This window comes from Astatotilapia calliptera, chromosome 7, assembly GCF_900246225.1.
Source record: "Astatotilapia calliptera chromosome 7, fAstCal1.2, whole genome shotgun sequence".
Lineage (NCBI taxonomy): Eukaryota > Metazoa > Chordata > Actinopteri > Cichliformes > Cichlidae > Astatotilapia > Astatotilapia calliptera.
This window is the reverse complement of record NC_039308.1, coordinates 41435476-41454334: the sequence shown is the minus strand read 5'-3', so window position 1 is coordinate 41454334 and position 18859 is coordinate 41435476. Positions and strand designations below refer to the sequence as shown.

The 18859-nt window shown below is 43.0% G+C and overlaps 1 protein-coding gene across 4 annotated transcripts; it reads right to left on the bottom strand.

Annotated features, from left to right (window-relative positions):
- Positions 1-71: 71 nt before the first annotated feature.
- Positions 72-18012, bottom strand: enc2 (ectodermal-neural cortex 2). 4 transcript variants are annotated; one of them, XM_026174792.1, is made up of 14 exons: positions 16851-17117; positions 15498-15581; positions 14103-14166; positions 10466-10685; positions 10259-10364; positions 8733-8978; positions 7892-7981; positions 7554-7717; positions 6291-6438; positions 5539-5735; positions 4820-4925; positions 4133-4276; positions 3499-3915; positions 72-1474 (listed from the first exon to the last, which is right to left on the bottom strand). In XM_026174792.1, the coding sequence occupies exons 4-13, from the start codon at positions 10645-10647 to the stop codon at positions 3529-3531; spliced, it is 1770 nt and encodes a 589-aa protein (XP_026030577.1). In that variant the 5' UTR covers positions 10648-10685; positions 14103-14166; positions 15498-15581; positions 16851-17117; the 3' UTR covers positions 72-1474; positions 3499-3528. The 4 variants fall into 4 exon arrangements, with proteins under 4 accessions (XP_026030577.1, XP_026030579.1, XP_026030576.1 ...); XM_026174794.1 differs by lacking the exons at positions 15498-15581; positions 16851-17117 and adding an exon at positions 17994-18012; XM_026174791.1 differs by lacking the exon at positions 15498-15581.
- Between the last annotated feature and the right edge of the window lie 847 nt (positions 18013-18859).

Here is an 18859-nt window from a genome sequence, read left to right as displayed (position 1 = left end):
TTCTGACACCCGACGTGTTAAAAGCGACAGAGACAAACCAGTCATCCTCGTCTGCACGTTCAAAAGCTCAGTGCAGTTTAAAAAGTAAGTCAGTGTTTATTATCACCAGTAAAAACATGACAGCACCACACTTAAAAAACTTTTTCAAAATCATCTGGAAAACCTCACTTTAAGAAACATGTTCATCCTCAGATTTCCCAGATTCACTGGTGCATGCTTCAGTCTTTCTTCTGAGATACAGTTTAATTCCAACTTGGGAAAACAAGCAAATGCAGCTCAGAAGGGTCCATCCAAGGTCTTCATGAACAGTTGTAGAGAGGACGAGTGCAAAGACGCTCCCGACATTAGTAAACACTGTACACTGACAGAGCCAGTACAACATAGCAACGGTGGTGCAACTGTGTGCGCCACAAACCGTGTTCATTCATTTGTTGTGTTAGTTTGAGCACGGGGAAACACTGTACACTGATCACTCGTTCACACACTCACGCACACGAACTCACTGTTGAAGATTAAAAGTCTTTAGGTGCTACAGAGAAAATGCAGAGCAGTGTTTGAATGGCACTGAGCGTGTCTGCAGGACATACTCAACAAGGCCGCTGTGCTTCTCAGATTTCAAACCACGGAAAACTTGCTCAGCTGCACACATTCATTCATAATGTAATCATGTCACGGGAAATACAGAGGACTGCAAATGCACTCTGAAATGTTAATCAACCAGGTGTCCATCAGAGCTGAATCCAAGCCCAAAAAGTAGATCTTTGATGCTTATTTTCTTGGTGCTGAGTAAATCGCTTTGACGTCACAGCTCTGTACAGTCTGCCACACAGGCTGCTTGCTGTGCAGTCATGTCCACATCCTCTGGTGACGAGCTGCACTGCTGCAGAGGTGAATAAATAGATCGTGTGTGGAGAGCTGCTAATGCTGTGACATCAACGAGGACTTTTAGAAAGTAGCATGAGTAATTCAACTTCATTTTAGCAAATGATTCTTTACCACCGGATAATTCAGGCTAAACTCGGCCTGCGCTGCACCTGTTTCTGTATGAACTGGAAAATCTCTTACGAAGAAAAAAAAAATTTTAAAAAATGAACAAATAAAACCTAGCACTGCAAAAGCCAGAAACCTCCATCACATCATTGACTATTCAATACTGCAGTGAACATATTCTTTGCTTTCATTTCATTTTGCTGGACTTCTGAGGAAAATGACTTAAGTAAACATGGCAGCTCTTAGTTTGATTTCTTACTGGAATGGTTTGACTCATAAGACACTAAAGAAACACACGCACACACACAGTCTCTGTGTTTGTATGTCATCAGGAAGCACTGTAATTGTCTGTTCAGACCTGAGTGGTGCACTGTGGGGGTTTTTAACCACACCACTCACAATGTTTCAGAGTGTGTGACACGCTGCTTCGTCTTCAGAAAGCTTGGTCTGTGTGGCGCTTCGGCCACTCTCAGAGTTTCTCCTCCTGGAAGAAAAGAACAGAAATAAAACATGAAGGCAACAAAACTATTAACTTCATATTCAAGAAAACGTTAAAAAGTTGCCCATCAGTTTATGATTAGAGAAAAATATTCATCTGTGTGATGATATTTGCCACTACTGTGTTCTGCTGCTTTTAATGTGGTTCCATATATACACAGACATTGCTGATGCTATTATTATTATTATTATTATTATTATTATTATTATTATTATTATTATTATTATTATTATGGGAACTTCACCATCATTAACACCACCACCATAATGTTGTGTGGAGCCTGCTGGCTGGTGTCATTGTCATTCACAGCTGTTCAACGATTACACAGCATCATCTTAGATATATAACTGCTGTCATCACTCTTATTATGACCAGCAATGCAAACAATAATTTATTTAATAACAATCTAAATAAACTGCGCTTAGATTAACTCTCTACAACCCTGAGTGAAACAGTGCGACTGTAAACTGATGTGAGGGGCAGCGTCGACACCTGCAGGCAGAGAAGACAACAGCAGTGAGGCTGGAGCAGGACTGTGACCAAACTGCAGTGTGAACTGAAACATCACTCAGAGGCCTATACAGCCAACTGTATAAGTGATGGGTGGGAGATGGAGGGCAGATCAGTAGTGCTTTAATGGTCTGGGAAAAATCATGTGCCTCTAAACCTAAATAAGGCCAGGGAGATGGTGATCGAGGACCGCTATCCACTCCCCGTGTACGTCCCGAGAGGCTCAAGTGGAAAACTAACACAGAGGCTGGATACAAGAAAGGGATGAGCCGCCTCCGTTTCCTAACATCCTTCTACACGTGCAGCATAGTGTTGGCGATTTCCTGTCAGTGGGTTGTGGTGAGCACAGTGTCCTCTGCTGTGGTGTGCAGGGGCAGCAGCATCAGAGCTGGTGAAACCAACAAGTGATCAGGATAATAAATGATGAGGAAGGCTGGCTCTGTGTTGGCTGTTATGGACCACAAACAGGACACACATCACCTCTAACACGCTGAATCAGTGCGGCTGCTATAAGGACAGATACAGGAAATCATTTCTCCCACATAACTCTATTAAAAAAAATGGACACGATTTTAATCTGCAAATGTTTGTAATGTTTTGGTAACATTACATTTCCTGTTTACTTAGTTGATTTTTTAGCAATATTAGTACTGCCACCATTATACTCTGGCCTGTGGCGCTTCTTCGCTTTGCTCATGTATGAAAATTCACACATACGTGTTCATTTATCATAAATCTTTTTATCTTCATTACATAACTATTTAGTGAGAAAGCAAAACAGCTGCTCATAAACAGCAAAGAGATGAATAACAAAACACGTATTCATTGTATGACAAAATAGTCAGTTACTGTCACTTTGATCAGCACTTATTCACACATGACATCATCACATTCCTGTGATCCCCAATAACTGAAAAATGTATTTACAAAAACGTACACATAATGTACACACAACACTGCAGTTTTTCTTTGTTTTTGTTCTTTTTAAATATATGTAACCTGTAAGTATTTGCGCGTCATAAAGTTTCTTCCAGACTGATTCAAGGTTGGGGGAACATACATTGATGCACTACAGTCGTTATCATTGTTTTCTATCTAACGCTCACACACTGAGCTCTTGCCCAAGGATTTGGGCCCACTAGTGGCCAGTGCCAGTGAGGGAATAAATGAGGCTGGTATGGGCTTCCCAGGCTTGGTTGACCTCAAGGGTCTCCTGAGGTAGCAGATGGGTGTTGGAGGACTGGCCTGTGGCTTTGGCAGCTGCAGAAGCAAAACCTGGGAAGAGGGACTTTCAGCTAGCCTGAAGGCAATTCAGGCTAGCTGTGGGAGGACTAAGTAACATCTAGCGGTGAATAGTATGTTTATGACTGAAAAGCCCGAGTTGTGATAAAAACCACACACAGTGAAGAAGTTATGAAGTGTAACTTTGACGTTAACAAATGTGGATTGCTGTAACAATCAGTGACTTGTGTGGCATACTGAGACATTCCTCAACATACCTGGGATGAGTGTCTCCTGGTACCTCACAGTTAGGCAGGCAGGTGTTTCCATGTGCTGACAAAGGCAGTGGGGATCAGTGAATAAGGTACAGTGGTGATGGAGTTCCAACTATCTGACGTGGGATCGTAACAGTCCAGAGTTTTACACCGCTGCGTCCCAAAATAACCTCCAACCACATAAAGCTTATTTCCCGAGGCCACGGCATGGCAGCTCATCCGTTTGGACGTCATGTCGCCCACTCGAGTCCACTGACTGGCTTCACAGTCAAAGCGATAAGCAGAGGCAGCTGTGAATTCTGTGTCGCCGCCCATGATAAAGATCTGGCTTCCCAAGACAGCAGCTGCCGTGTAGCGCCAGGGCTGAGGGCACTCGGCCGCGATGTTCCAGCGGTTTCCTACGGGGTCGTAACACTGGACCTACAAAATAGCAAGCAGGGAATTATACAGCTACAGTGCTATCGCCGACAGCACAACACTCACACTAAATGTAGTATTGTTCTTTTACATCTTTATTACACAATTACTGAAACAAAGAACAATAACTGGTCTTTCAAAGAAAAGTATAATCAATAAAATTCATACAGTATTGGTAGAGATGCTTCAGAGAGGCAGGTAAGTAACAAAGAGCACCAACCTTGGAGGCTTTGTCTCTGTGTATGGTGGTCCCCCCAAAAACAAAGAGTTTGAGTTTGGCAGAGACCACAGCAGCGTTACTGACGCCATCTCTTAGTGGAGCCATCATGGTCCATTTGTTATTGAGAGGGTCATACCGCTCCACCTGGTGAAGACGTTTGATACACTTAACACTTTAGTTTCATGTCCCTGTAAAGTTTGATCATAAAACAGTAAAATGCAAACTGAGCTGCTGGTCAAGCATCAGCGAAATCTCTGCACATGGTAAAGCTGTTCTTCACTCTTCTTGACAGACAGTCTTTAAACTTGGCAGGAGTGTTACGGACGACCTGCTATACACCTAACCCTGCGCTCCACCCTGCCCAATAAAACATGTTTACATTGCCTATAAAGCTTTATTTTAAACACCTGTCGAGGTGCAATTTTCTCTCTGTCATTTATTATTATAATTTAACTATTCTGTAAGACTTTAACAGAGAATGCACTTTTGTGCAAAGTACCACTTTCTGTAACTTCCTGCCAGTTCAAAGTCAATGCATATACGCTTTTGTGGCTGGCTATGAAATTTACAGAACAAATAAACTGTAGATAAATATACGTAAATTGTCAAAAAAAAATTCTGCACTTGTCAGTTACAAATAAATAATTGTTTATTTCAGCTTTAGGTAGAAGTCATTGCTTTTCAGACCTGTTTCAGAGAGACAGATGGTGAAGCAGGGAAGACACCAGCTATGGCTGTATGCCCTCCAACAACATACAGACTGTTCTCCAGCTCAGCTGAACCATGGCCAAACCTGTGGAAGGGAAGCAGCATGTTGTGTGAACTTCTGTCAGTGATGGGTTTGCGATGGTGCACTTTGTAATGCAATCCACTATATGGCTAAAGTAAGTTTAAACACTTTTCTATACACAACGTCTATCCACACAAACTATACTTCTACCAGTGGCACTTGAACTAATCTCAGTTGCATCCAAAACTCATTTTGTCCTGGAGCTCCTTAGAAAGCCTTGGCATTTGCCACAGTTCATGACATATCTGCCATGTTTACAGTCATGCTAACACTTCTTAATCCTTTCAAACATAATAGGGTGAAGTGAATGAAACGTAGTCTGAAGCACAGATTCACAAAGATAAACGTTGCAGCAGGAAAAATTGCCTTCTAAGCGATTTCTGGTTCAGTGGCAAGAGCAACGTCTGTTTTGTGATAATTTCTTATTGTTAAACAATTGCCAAGTACAATATATAGAACTCTAGAATCTCACTTTGCTTTGGGCAACACATTTAGACCAATAAATGTCCATTTACACTGCAAATTTAACTGCAAAACTACCCTAGAAATTGGACAGTACTACTACATTGCCGTTTGCGCTGATCCAGCATTTCCTATAAAGCAACAAACAGCATACCTGGCTATTAGCATGGGTGCTCCTTTAGACCACTCTTCATGGACAGTGTCATAGATCCAGACGTCTTTAGACACTCCATTCTCTGATCCTCGACCTCCTGTCACATAAACCTTACAACCAATGGCGCAGGCACTGAACTCCTTTCTAGGGCTGGGAAGGTCTGCCTTTGGTATGATCTCCTTGGCTTTATGATCAACCTATAGATTTGACATAAATATGTGAACATCAGAAGTGGCCCAGTTGTTGCAGTCAACATAAAACGAGACAGAGGATGAGAAATACATAAAGATGAACTGGTGAATTAAATAAAGCGGAGTTAAAATTCACTCTGAATTTGTTTCCATGTTCACAAAGGACACGAAGACGGGGTTATGTCGATGTATTATGAGGTTAATCCTCATAACTCACCAATCAATGGAATTTTTATGTCATTTCCCCACTGATATATTAAATTAGTATTAGTCATTGTGCTGAGATTAAACTCAATCAGCAAGGAGAGTTTTGGTTGTGAAAACCCGACTGTGTCGGGGTTGAGATGGAGAAGATCACAGCAGAGACAGGAGAGATGTTTTACACAGGAGAACAATTAAATACTGGAGGAATTAGTAGATCTATAGGTGTAAGCTTAAAATGAAAGAGCCGTTAAATGTCATGTTAATAACATAGCAGTTCAACTCACATCAGCCTGAGAGAAGTGACACTGACAGTGCATTACATGAAATCACACCACACAAGCAGAAAGGTCCTTTTACCTGATATATCTTGTCACACATGAAGGTTTGGCCTCCGAGTATAAGTAGCGTATGTCCTGCCTTGCGTGGTCGGGCACAAGGACTCGTCACTACTCCATCATTCTGAAGGATTTTCTTCTTACACTGCATTGCCTCTTCTACTATGGACCTGCAGGACAGTCAGCACATCAGCTGATCCTTACTGAAAGCGTGGAGAGTCTGTCAAAACCACAGCTGCTAGCGGATTTCTGTTTAAATTCACACTCCTATAATTTCTCAAGAATATGTTAATAATATTTGAAAAATATAAATAGTAACAATAACAAAAAAAGATAACACAAAAGGAAACTGAACTGATACACAGATACATGGGAATCTATATCCAAGCAAGTCTTGTCATGGAGTCCGACATGATCTGCTCTGTGGTTTCATGTAAGTGATACTGAAATGTTTTGTTTTTGCTTGATCGATGTAGAAGCCTGTATGCAGACAGGTTGTGATACCTGGAATCACCCTGCAGGACATCCGTTTCATGCTCTGCATCAGAACTATATTAAACTGTATCGCCCCATCAAATACAGTTTGAATGAATAGCTAAATAAAAGCAGGAATCGGTGACATTCTTGGTTCATTCTAAGGTAGAGTATTTGCTGTCACTTTTGAGAAACACCATTTTTGATTGAAGCTGGGTTCAGCTGGTCCATGGCACCAGCTCACAGGGTGTCACAGATCTGTGATGATCGAGTCACAGTCACAGCGAGGCTGCTCGGGCTCAGCTGTGTAATACCTTTCAAAAAAGATTTTGGCTTGGACTTGAAGACATTTCAGAAAATTTGTATTCAAGTGATGGAAAAGTAATATCATTTTAAAACTGTGCACCAACCCGGTTTTAAGATTGGGCTTCAAACTCTGTTTCTGATAGAGCCAACGATTAGGGCAGGATCAACGGACCCTGGGAAGATGCTTTAGCTACACTGCTGAGGGACTCCCCATGATGTACTCTACCTCCTTTCACTCCTTTCCTCTACTCACTTGTGTGTATATGCCACTATTGCATTAATTGTTATTAACCATCGTCTTCTCTCTTCCATTCATTTTTTGTGGTCGGCTCCTCTTTTACATCTTTATTACCTTTTAAGCCTAAGAAACTTCTTGGCCTGTAACACTTTTCACTCAATCAGACCCACCGAATATGAAAAGCTAGTATTGAATGCGAAAGCTTAAATGTGAGATGAAACAAAGAGAAGACACAAAGTTTACATGGTCTTGGTCTTATGAGCCTACCTGCTCCTCTTGTCAGCCATAATCAGCTCCTCACAGGCTACAGCCTCCAGCAGACACTCCGAGGGCAGCAGAGCCAACCTTATGCCTGTCAGCAGCTCTGGCAAATGAAGACGCCGACCCTCCAAGTCGTATCGAACCCACCGCATCACAGAGTTAAACACAACCTGCCATGAGTCGAATTACCAGCCAACATCAATTTATGGCTTCCAACACTGTACGAGGAGCATTCTGTGGTTTGGTTGGTATTTGGTTGAAAAATCACTTCCAAACACAAATCAGTACGCTCTGAAAAAACACGCCACAGACACAGGAGAGTCCCCGCGAGTGACGACACTCACCTGTTCATCTTCTATCTCCAGCTCGTCACTCAGAATCAGCTCCAGCAGCTGGTCTTTGGACAGACTGTAGAAATCCTCAGACTCTCTCACCTGAAAGCACAAATACTTATGTTATATGCAACATACACACTCTCTCACACAAACACACACTTTATTCAAAAAAGGAAACTTTCCTTTTTTGAATAAAGTAAAACCTTTTAAGCCTTCGTTTCCATTTTGATCATTCTGGTTTATAGTGCATGAAAACCACAAATCCTCCATCTCTGTCGTGGTCTCCGTGCCTGCCCGGCCGGCCCCACGAGGCTTCATGTGTTGTTTGGTTTTCTCTCTCCCTCTCTGCCTGGGCGGAGCTCACTGTGGGCTCCGCCCTTGGCCCACACACCTGACAACAATCAGCTGTCATCACCTAGGAGCAATATTTGAGGCTGGAACACAGATCCTCTCGTCGCTGGATGATTGTACGTTAGTGATTCTCCCAGCTCCTGTGAACCTGTGCTTTGTGAGTGACTTCCCTTTCTTCTGCTACAGAGACTTTCCTCCCTGCCGTGTGAATGTGTGAGTTTGGGCAAGAAGACGTGAGCGAGTGTGAGAGAGCTTCCCCGTGATTCCCTGGAGTTTGGATTTCCCTTCACTGTATACATCGTGCACTAGTGCTGTAAATAAACTGCTTTTGGAGACGTCTAACCGCTCTGCGCTTGAGTTCCTACTACCTGATTGTGTCAATCTCAGATTATTAAAATATTCCACAGGATCAATCCCCCCACAAATCTGAAACATATGTTCATTTGTTCACTCAGTATTTTTTAATAAACTTAGAGAAAACAAGAATAGTCATCTTTACCGTCTCATAGTGCACCAGACACATCCTCCACGACAGCTCGTACAGTCTTTTACACTGATGAGCATCTGATAACAGCATCATTCCCAAGCAGTTGGACGCGTGCAGGTTTTTTTCTAAGAACTCTGCTGCTGCATCCCGAATATCGTGGAACTGCAGCATGTCGCCAGCCTCCAACAACGACTCTGCGTTCTCCTCATTTATGATCACTCGGGAAGAGTAGGCAAAGTCCAACAGAAGCTCCAGGACCTAGCCAAGTAGGCCATTGGAAAATTAGCCATGCACATTACAGGACATATAACAGCGTGATACACTGCCTAAGACCAAAACACACTAAACGTGGGCACGTGTACTGGTGAATTTTAAGAGATCAAAGAATGGAAGAAAAGAGGAAGCAGGCAGTTTGTATTGTGGCTGTTTGCATATGTGTGCTATACATGCAGCATTTAATGCGAGCCTGCAACCTCAGCCAGGTCTCCATTGGAAAAGACACTTTGATCCTAGTTAGAAATCTTCCTAAACTAAATCCTAATAAATTGGAGTAACAATAATTTTTCAGTGTCACCTGAGCCAAATCAAATTACAAGGACAATCTGAAGCCATTACCTAAACAGTATGACAGCAGATACCTGACAGCTGAAGGACATGCCTCCCATTCCACTTTTAGAAACTAAAAACAAGTAAACCTGCAGTCTGAGAGCAAAGCTCTGCTGGGATATCAGGATACTATAAGGTCTGTGACACATGATGAACCCCGATCACTTCCTCTTGCAAAATTTGTTTGCAAGAGAAAGAAATTTAATGTGAATTCTGGACTTGAGGAGCCAGTGAAGACCAGCTAATATGGGAGACAGACGATCCCTCCTTCTCATCCCCGCACCACTAAAAGCTTTCAGAGCAGCCCAGTAGTAAGGAATGAGCCAGTCCACAGTGAGGTGGCAGAGGAGGTTATGAGATCCCTCATGATTCTGACCATATTGTGCAGATGAAAGCCTGCTGTCCTTCTGATTTCTTTAATGTGAGAGAAAAAGGACCTGCTATGAAGTGGTTCAACCCTCTCTGTCCTCAACTCTTTACATGTATATTTCTTTACACTTATATTTCCTGTCCTCTGAAGATTAAACTTTAAGGCATACAAAATTAAATAGCATCAGACTTCAGGTTCATTTTATTGGATGCAGCTCAGGAGGTAGGGCAAGTTATCTACTAAGTGGGGAAGTTGGTGGCTCGATCCCTGGCTCCTCCAGTCTGTGTGCTAAATATCCTTGGGCATGGTACTAACCCCAAGTTGCTCTCAGATGCATCCATCACAGTATGAATGTGGGTGAATGTTAGATAGAAAGCACTTGTGCAGGAAAAGCAGAGAAAAATAGTGTTTGTGTGAATGAGGCAAGTGCTTTGAGTGCTGAGGTAGAGCTATATAAGATTATATATATAGATATGTTTGTTTTTTTAATGAAAAGAACTGAAAACAAGGAGCCACCAGAACATGCTAACCTGACTGTTCAAAGAGAAATTCAGAGTAGTACCTCGGGGTGTATACTGTCTCTGAAATTGACGTCAGTGTCCAGGCTTTCTCGCAGCCCTCCGCTAAACATGGCTTCAAAGTAACGACTACATGCTGCCAGGACAGCCCTGCAGAACACGAAAGCAGATGAGCCAGAGTGAAAGTCACAAGTTAGAAAACAAACAAACAAAAGGGGTCATCGAAAAAGACACTGCCAGCGTGAGTTTACCTGTGGCATGGGAAAGAGCGATCGCCGGCCCACAGAGTGACATCAGTAAACATGCATTGTTTTCTCATGGTGTTCAAATGAGTCAGGACACTGTCGGGATGTGAAGGCTTGTGGAACAATGAGATGTTCATGGAACCTGTGCTAGTGCGGGATTTCCGATTCTCGTGAACAGTCACCGACATGGCAGCTTTGCTTGGTACCTACAGCACTCTCTCCTATACTGCAATAAAAACAGGGGGAGACAAAGGAAAATACTGTCACACTGTAGACACAGCTGGGATTAGCAGTATAGATGCATGTATGCAAGTGGTCACAGTTCTGTGCACAATACACAAGAACTAAAGATCTAACCATAACATCACATTTCTTACAACACTGTTCACATAATGGTACACTGTACTGCCAAAGTATTCACTCACCCATCCAACTTTCAATCGCTTTCAGGGCCACAGACTATTTCTACAAACATTTGTGAAAGAATGGCTCACGCTCAGGGAATTCCAGCGTGGTACCGTGATAGGATGCCACCTGTGCAACAAGTCCAGTCATGAAATTTCCTTGCTACTAAATACTCCACAGTCAGCTGTTACATGAACTATTAAAACATGTTTAATAAAATGCACTTATACACAAGTGACAGCTGCAGATGAGCAGCACTCTGAGATATCTGGAAAGTAACAAAACATGTTGAGGTGTGTTCTTTGACAGACAAACAGAGTGCTCCTAGACTGGCTTGATTTTTTTTCATTTTTATTTATTTCTTATATGGGCCATGTACAAAATGCATTAATAGAATAAAGAACACACACACACACACACACACACACACACACACACACACACACACACACCCCAACTGGTTTAGGCCCCACAATATTTTCAGGGACGGGCCTTTAAGGTGTTGCAGATAAATACAACAAAATAAAACCAGTAGAAGAAGAAGATTTATTCATAACACACGGGAAAAGACCCAGGGAAAGAAAGGTAACAATAAAAACCGATAGAAACCATAAATTTCCCACCCGAGCCTCAACTCTTGCGGCCCGGTACCAAACGCCTCACGGACCGGTACCAGTCCATTGCCCGGGGGTTGGGGACCGCTGTCCTAGAGTGAGGCACGAATGTGACGTGACAATGGTCAAAGTGAACAGTGAAAGCACAAACTGCATTGTCTTTTTCGTCTTTGGGCAACACATTTTAGATTGTGGAGGTCACTCCTCCTTAGGGATGGTGTTAGCCATCCCCGTCAGCCAATCCAGAGGCACTGCACCACATCACATCAGTATTTCAACATCCAGGGCCTTAATTAATCTCAGGACAAACCTCCTCCACCCTGGAGACCCGGCTAACAAGGAGCTGTTAAACTACTACCAACTAATACATAACGGGCGAGTTATCCACTTCATCAGTCACCTGATGATTTGCCAGAGCTGCTTTTGAGGGATTCTGTTCTGTTGGAGGTGGGGATAGAAGATCCTCTGTCAGATATTTCCAGCACTTCCTCATTATACATTATGCCTGTCCAGTATCCTCCTCAACCACCTGCTCCAACTCACTGACAGCTCAGCTCCTCTCTTCACCCGATTACAAAACTGGACCTGCAACCTATAGTGTCCTGGTGCCATGTACACTTATATTCTCTCCCTCCTTCAGGTCACACTGTTGTAGCCCACATTAGTGTCTCACAGTAGAGCAATGGACATGACACCCTGGGTTACTCTAAACACCTAATGAAGTAAGACTCAATAAATAGAACACAATATTTCCTCTCAATTTCACTGCAGACTGATAAACAACCAAGCGCTAAAGATGGTCTTATTACAGTGGTGCTGTGTTAGCACAGGAAAATAGGTAGACAGCCCAGACTGGAAGGAATGCTGGGTCAGCATCCCCATTGCTGCTTGTGTGTGTGCGTGTGTGTCTACATTTGCTGACACAGAGTTTTAGAGTAAAGTCATACCCCTTCAGTGACAGGGTGTGTGCATGCAGACTTGACCAGTGTGTGCTGTGAATGAACAAAGGATGGAAATGCTAGCACATTCAAACAAAGCATGTTGTGGACAACACAGCAGCGCAGCACAGCTCTCTCACACACACGTGAGCTTCTGTGTTGTCATCTCTCCCTTTGGGAGGGCCGCAGTAATTAGGGCCGTTTCTGACACACCTTCCAAGGGGATGATGGCAGATTCTGACTTGGTTTTAGGATTTGAGGTTACAAGATTTTTTTCTGACTCAGAGCGGGGCTTTGAGAGATGATTATACATTTAGCTGTCATCAGTCAACATACAGTAAAGGCAATTCATCTTTGTTACCCTATATGGCACACTTAGCTGTATTTTTTTGTGGTTTCTGATTATTCCACTGATAAAGTTTTTAAAGAATCCCTGTTATACGAAGGAATATTAGGGCCATAATAAGAAAAAATATATATTATTGTTACTTTCAAGATTGAACCTAAAGTAATATTTGAGAACAAAGTTGAAATATGGAGATTACAGTCGTTTCAAACGTGCTCGAGGCTGTAAGCATCTGTATCGTTGCATCTGTCCAATGCAGCCATTTCATTTTGGACAAATCCGACCAACTCCTCCACGTTTGTGTGGGTTTTTTTTCCACCTTCTGACCAGATGCAGCTTTCTGCACCTTCTCGTCCTTATACGCATCACCACGCTGTGTTTATGTGCTAAAACAGAAATAAGTTCAGATCAAGTTCAAGTTGCTCATGCTTATAGCTTCATGCAGTAGGGAAGGTGTATGTTGTAGACTAAGACACAAGAAGATATCTATTCAAGCTGTCTCACTAACTTATCTACACAGGGTGTTTTCTGTGGCAGATGTTTGACTCAAAACAACTTTAATCTCAACATTTTGTCTTTATTCTAAGAATAAACACTATTTTTTTTCTTAATACGGCCCTAATACTGCATTGTACTATCAACAACAGGATTAACAGGTAGATATTTTCTTTGGCGTTGTTTAATTCAAAGCAGTAAAATACCGTAGTTAGAGCTGAGGCTTCAGCGGTGGTGATAATAATGATTATGTTGATCAGTACTGAGATTAGTTATTGGATCAGGATTGTTTTTGATCTTAGTGAGGTAAAAGGACACTGCTGCCTTCCTGTTAACTTACAAATCCTTGCATAAAAATTAACTGGTCCTCTTTATTCACCCAAATTCAGTGCATCTCTTAGAAGGCTTCTTTCACTCCATGCCATCTGCACCTGCATGATGGATGTAAATCTTTATCCGAGCTCATGTTTGGTGAGTCAACTTAGCAACCACTGCATTGTTTGGCTTTCATCATACTGCATTTTGTGACGCTCTGCTGTGCAGAGCTCGTGGTCTTCTGCTGTGGCAGACATGAGACTTTTGTTTGACAGTCTGTGATATAGAGCACCTCACTGCAGTCAGGTGCACTCAGGTAACCTCAGGCTCCGCAGTGCAGGAAAGCGCTGTGACTGACACATAAAGCTGTGTTCTGCTGGCAGAGCGTGCATAGCCAACACCCCTCGATCACATTCATTAATTATTTGAACATAAAAATCATGATTGAAATTACAATTTTATCAACTTTGCAGCCTGAGATAATGGTTAGAAGGAAGAATGTATTAAAACAAAAATGAATGTGCACTCACCAACTGCCTAGGGATCTGCCAGAGTAATGCAAGCTTGGCGGCCTGCTCAGCCCGAGTCAACCACCTGTCGAGGAAGGAAGGGAGGGGTTAACTGATTGTTTGTCGACGCCACTCTTACCTTAATCACCAGTTTCAAACATATACCCAATGAGCCACAGTACTTGTGCAACATTATCAACTATAAATCCTTTTTGATAGTACATTTGGTGATACATATATATTGCAATCGGAGGGAAGGAGTTTTCTTAACAAAGCAGCTATATGTTAATATTACATTAACACTTAGAGGACTCAGTTATGGAAACTCAGAGTTTATTAAACAGAATAAGCAATTCTTGGACCATAATCTTCTGTAAATGACTGAACCATGGGGGGCTGCTGTGGTTGTTCTTTTCTGTTCAACTTTTCACCCCATCTTTACTTGACCTTCACCAGAGGAGGCAGGGCGCTCGCTCTATGTCCATCTTTGGGAGATGAGGGAGAGCAAAATATACGTACAGTGTGATTGGTTCTCATCTTCTTAAGTGGTGTACCAGAAAAAGAACGATGCACTAGCTGTAGAGCAGCTGCAGCCAACTGTTAATGCATTTCAGACAATAGGTGGAGGTCCCGCTACTGCACGCTCATTAAAAACAGATGCATGCTGGTATTTACGTGTTACTGCTGGTACATGAAGCAGTGGTGAGAGTATGTTTGGGCAGATGGATCCTTACAGTGTGAAGTGCAGTTTTTATAAGTGCAGAAGGTTTTTGCAGGGGCTCCAGCGTGGATGGGTGAAAGGGTTTTTGTGCACAGGCGCAGTGTGCTGAATGTGGGTCGGTGTGTCCAGATTAGCTGAGTTTCTTGGACACATAAAGGCAGTATTGAATCCAGGCAACAGCATGTGTGCCCAACAGAAGGCTCATACCAACTCCACATTCAAACAGCTCACCACACACACACACACACACACACACACACACACACACACACACACACACACACACACACACAGTGTTACAGCACGCACACATGTATCGTTCACCAGTGGAATATCAACACAGAGGCTGAATAGATGGAGTGCTTTAAAGAGAGCAGCAGTCAGTAGGCCTGAGCTTGTTTACCCATAACTAACATAGCTGAATCTGTTGCCCTGAGCCACTCTGTGTGTCCGTCTGATTGAGCAAGTGATTCACTAACAAGTAGCCCTCTCCTGGGGGCCGGGTCCATGTTATTTCTAGGTTATTAAAATTCCCATTTACCCACCTGGACAGCTAAGTAAAAAGCACACATCCATGCCTGCTATGAGTTAAGACAATCAAAGGTTTCCTTCTGCACTGCAGCCAAGCTTGGCTTTGTTAGTAACTCTGTGTGTTAAATGGCTTTGACATAAGCACAACCTATTAAACAACTTACCAAAAACTTCGATGTGCTTAGTGAGTAAATACTGACTGACATCCACATCAGCATGGCCCACCCAGAATTTTTATGTGCAAGAAACTGAAGAAGAAATTAGAAGCCAAAGGTTTCCAAAAGTTTTTCTTAGAACAAAAAGGAAGTAATTACGTCTCAGATGATTTAGAGACAAAGGATAAAAGGGAGAGAGCTGGTCAGCTGTAAGACACAAGCTACAAACTCTGAGAAAAAGAAACTCTTTAGGTCAAATTTATTGAACTTTACGTTTTTTAAATATCCAAATAATTTTCTAGAAAATCAATTGTGAGGTGAGGAACCATTCCTTCTCTCCTTTCAGCTCCTCCATCTTTCCCCTCCCTACCTACTATCCTCTGTCACAACAACCCTCTGCACATCCTCCTCCACTAAATCCACGAACCACCTCTGAGGTCTTCCTCTTGCCTGGCAGCTCCATCTTCATCATCCTCTGTCTAATAGATCTACTCTCCCTCGCCTCTGTCTCAAACTGTCTCTAAGGTCAGAGAGACAAATACAACGTTTCAGAGTTCAAAGTGTTGTCTGATACAGCCGCTTAACTCTCACAGGCTAATCAATAAAAACAGATCACATATCACAAATTATACCGATCAAATACATGAAACATAAACCAAGTCTTCACATGCGCACTCACATCTTTCATGCTGACTCTGTTTGCTGACCCTGGTGCCTGACATGGACCTGCTAACATTAAAGATGTGTGCAGCTCAGCCTGCTTCAATCATTTATCACAAGTTAAATAATTGAGCAACAGTGTTGCATAATCGGAGAATAGTTACAAAAGACAAACGTGGTCCTGAGAGAGTGTGGCAGAGCTGCTGTAGCATCCGAGAAACAAAGAGCTCCCTGACAGAAGACGAAAACTTTCACTTTAGTCCAGCAGGATCTGAGGCCACGGAGTTAGTTAGCCGTCAGTGAACATGCCCCCAGTGGGCCACCAGCTCCAGGCTGTGGATGTGCTTAGGCCGGTTCCTGCCTGTGGGGCAGCCGAACATGCACTTCCATAGACCTGTCCGGAATTTCAAATGTGAAAAATCGCGTTCCGCTGGAATGGCACTGGACCAAATGGCTTCCATTTAGCTTTGCTATGCACCAACTTGGGTGCTGTTGAGAACCTTTGCGAGCAGCCTACACTTGTCTTAAAGCTTGTCGTTCACATGACACAGACACTTCGAGTCCGTACGAATTCGCAAGCTGACCGTACACAGCTCTGCCGCTGAAGCACTGACGCTAATGTGAGAACAATAACTGACAAAGCTCCACTCACTCCACGGTCTGGCTCCCACAGCAGTGCCAGAGGGAAGCTCTGCTACTCACGTTCACGTCAGCTGCAGGTTAAATCCACGCAGTGTAAAGTTTCATGTCTCCGCTCACGAACAAACATCACACTCCCTTCACAGCAGCTCAACTACCTCTCCCTGTTCTCCTTCTTCTTCGGTAGCTTGGCCCGATGCCTGTCTCACTGGCTGTGGAAGAAAGCCTTCACACTGCAGCGGAACCAACAACCAATGACTTTGGACTGACTCGTTGCTGGCGTTACTAACACCAATCCCCAGCCTCGAGATAAACTCTCAGCCAATAACATTGCACACGGCGAGATTTTAGAAGCGGCGTCTATCGTGACTGGCAGCTACTTAGGCCAATCATCGTCGACGTCGTTGTACGAACCACACAGCTAGCCCCAATGAAATCCCCCGAGGAGCAATCATACACAAAGAGAGGCGGCTTTAAACACGGTAGCACAACAACTGCTTGTCGACACTACTCTGATTTTAAAACAATCCCCTGGCTTTAAATCACAGCCACACAGTAGAAACAGACATGACTAATCTGGTGATTTAGCGCAGAGAGTAAATATTGTCATTCCCGTTAACAGTTTCATCACTGCGTGCACTGCCAGGGCTTCCCATTAGAGCCGGGAAACTTTAAACTGGATTCATTTTAACATTAGAGCCTCATGTCTCACAGCCCATTAGAGGAGACGCAGTGTGCCAGTGGTGTCAGTAACAAGTTGCACACAGAAAACATAGTCCCTCGGCTGAGAATCCATCAGACTGAATACAAGCATCAGCGAAAACATGGTGCTCTGAGCCCACTTTAAACGGAAACATCACCTGCTGCTCACGGTGTGATGTGTGTTACTCTCTCAGCTGCAGAGTCGCTGCTGTTTATGGTTTGAGAGTAAAGATTAAATATAAAAGCGGAATTTTAACTTTGTATAAATTAGATGTCAGGTCAGAAAATTTGTGTAGGTGTCATGTTTTAGGGTCACAAACAATTTTGCGCTCAAAAATCGAATTATTTATTATAGATGGTCATCAGGGAAATCCAGAGACATTAGACGATTAAAAAAACAACAACTTTAGATCCCCCGTAGAGTTCACACACAGAGGTCGGAGGGATCTTCCAGGAATCATGATGCTACTTTCTGGAGACCTGATTGGTCAGTAGATTTCATACCTGTTTATCTCTAATCTGGATCTTAACCTGCTCCGGAGCAAGTTACCTTCACAGCAGCAACGTTACCATGGCGATGTAGCCCCGGAAGAAGTGAATCACCTTCATAGTATAGAAGCCCAGGGTAACCCTGAAGCTGTCTGGATAAGGCCTCAGGTCAGCTGTGTTTTGGTTTTTTTAAACCTCATGTTTCCTTCTTCTCTCCCTGGTTCAACGCTTGGTCTTTGAAAAGCAAATGTTTCTGTTGATTATGCAACGCTCAGTTTCACTTTGACATAGACAGTTTAAAGATTTGCAACCAAACATTGTGAAAGACATGGCCTTACACTGACTACCCCATGCTCCAATTTAGAAAACAGATGGGCATTGTGGCTCTGGAAAGTGAAGATGACACATTAACGGCTGCAGCAGCTGACTCTCTGCTTGCAAAAAGATCACAAACAATAAAGAGTTTGTGGGTTTAACCACTAGTTTCACATCTTACAGAATGCAACATACAGCGGTTTTTCATCAAATATCTCAAGTAATATACATGTGGTTTTCACGTATCTTCATTCAAGAACAAATACATGCATGGAATAATGTTGTGTAGCCCCTGGTCTCCATTACAAAACACCATTTTACAACAGCACCAAATCTCCATATCATAGATCTTTAAGTTGTAGGTAAAACCCTACCAGATCAGCATGAGTGCTGGCACCACTGCTGCTTGATCATTCAAATGCGTTCCTTAAGGTCCAGCTCATTAACTCACTCACATTACCTCACAGGTACTTACAGCAGTCCAAGCGATCTTTCATCCAGCCTTGCTGTCACAACATGCGCTCTCTTGAAAATGCCACTACCTCTCCACTCTCCATCACTCAACA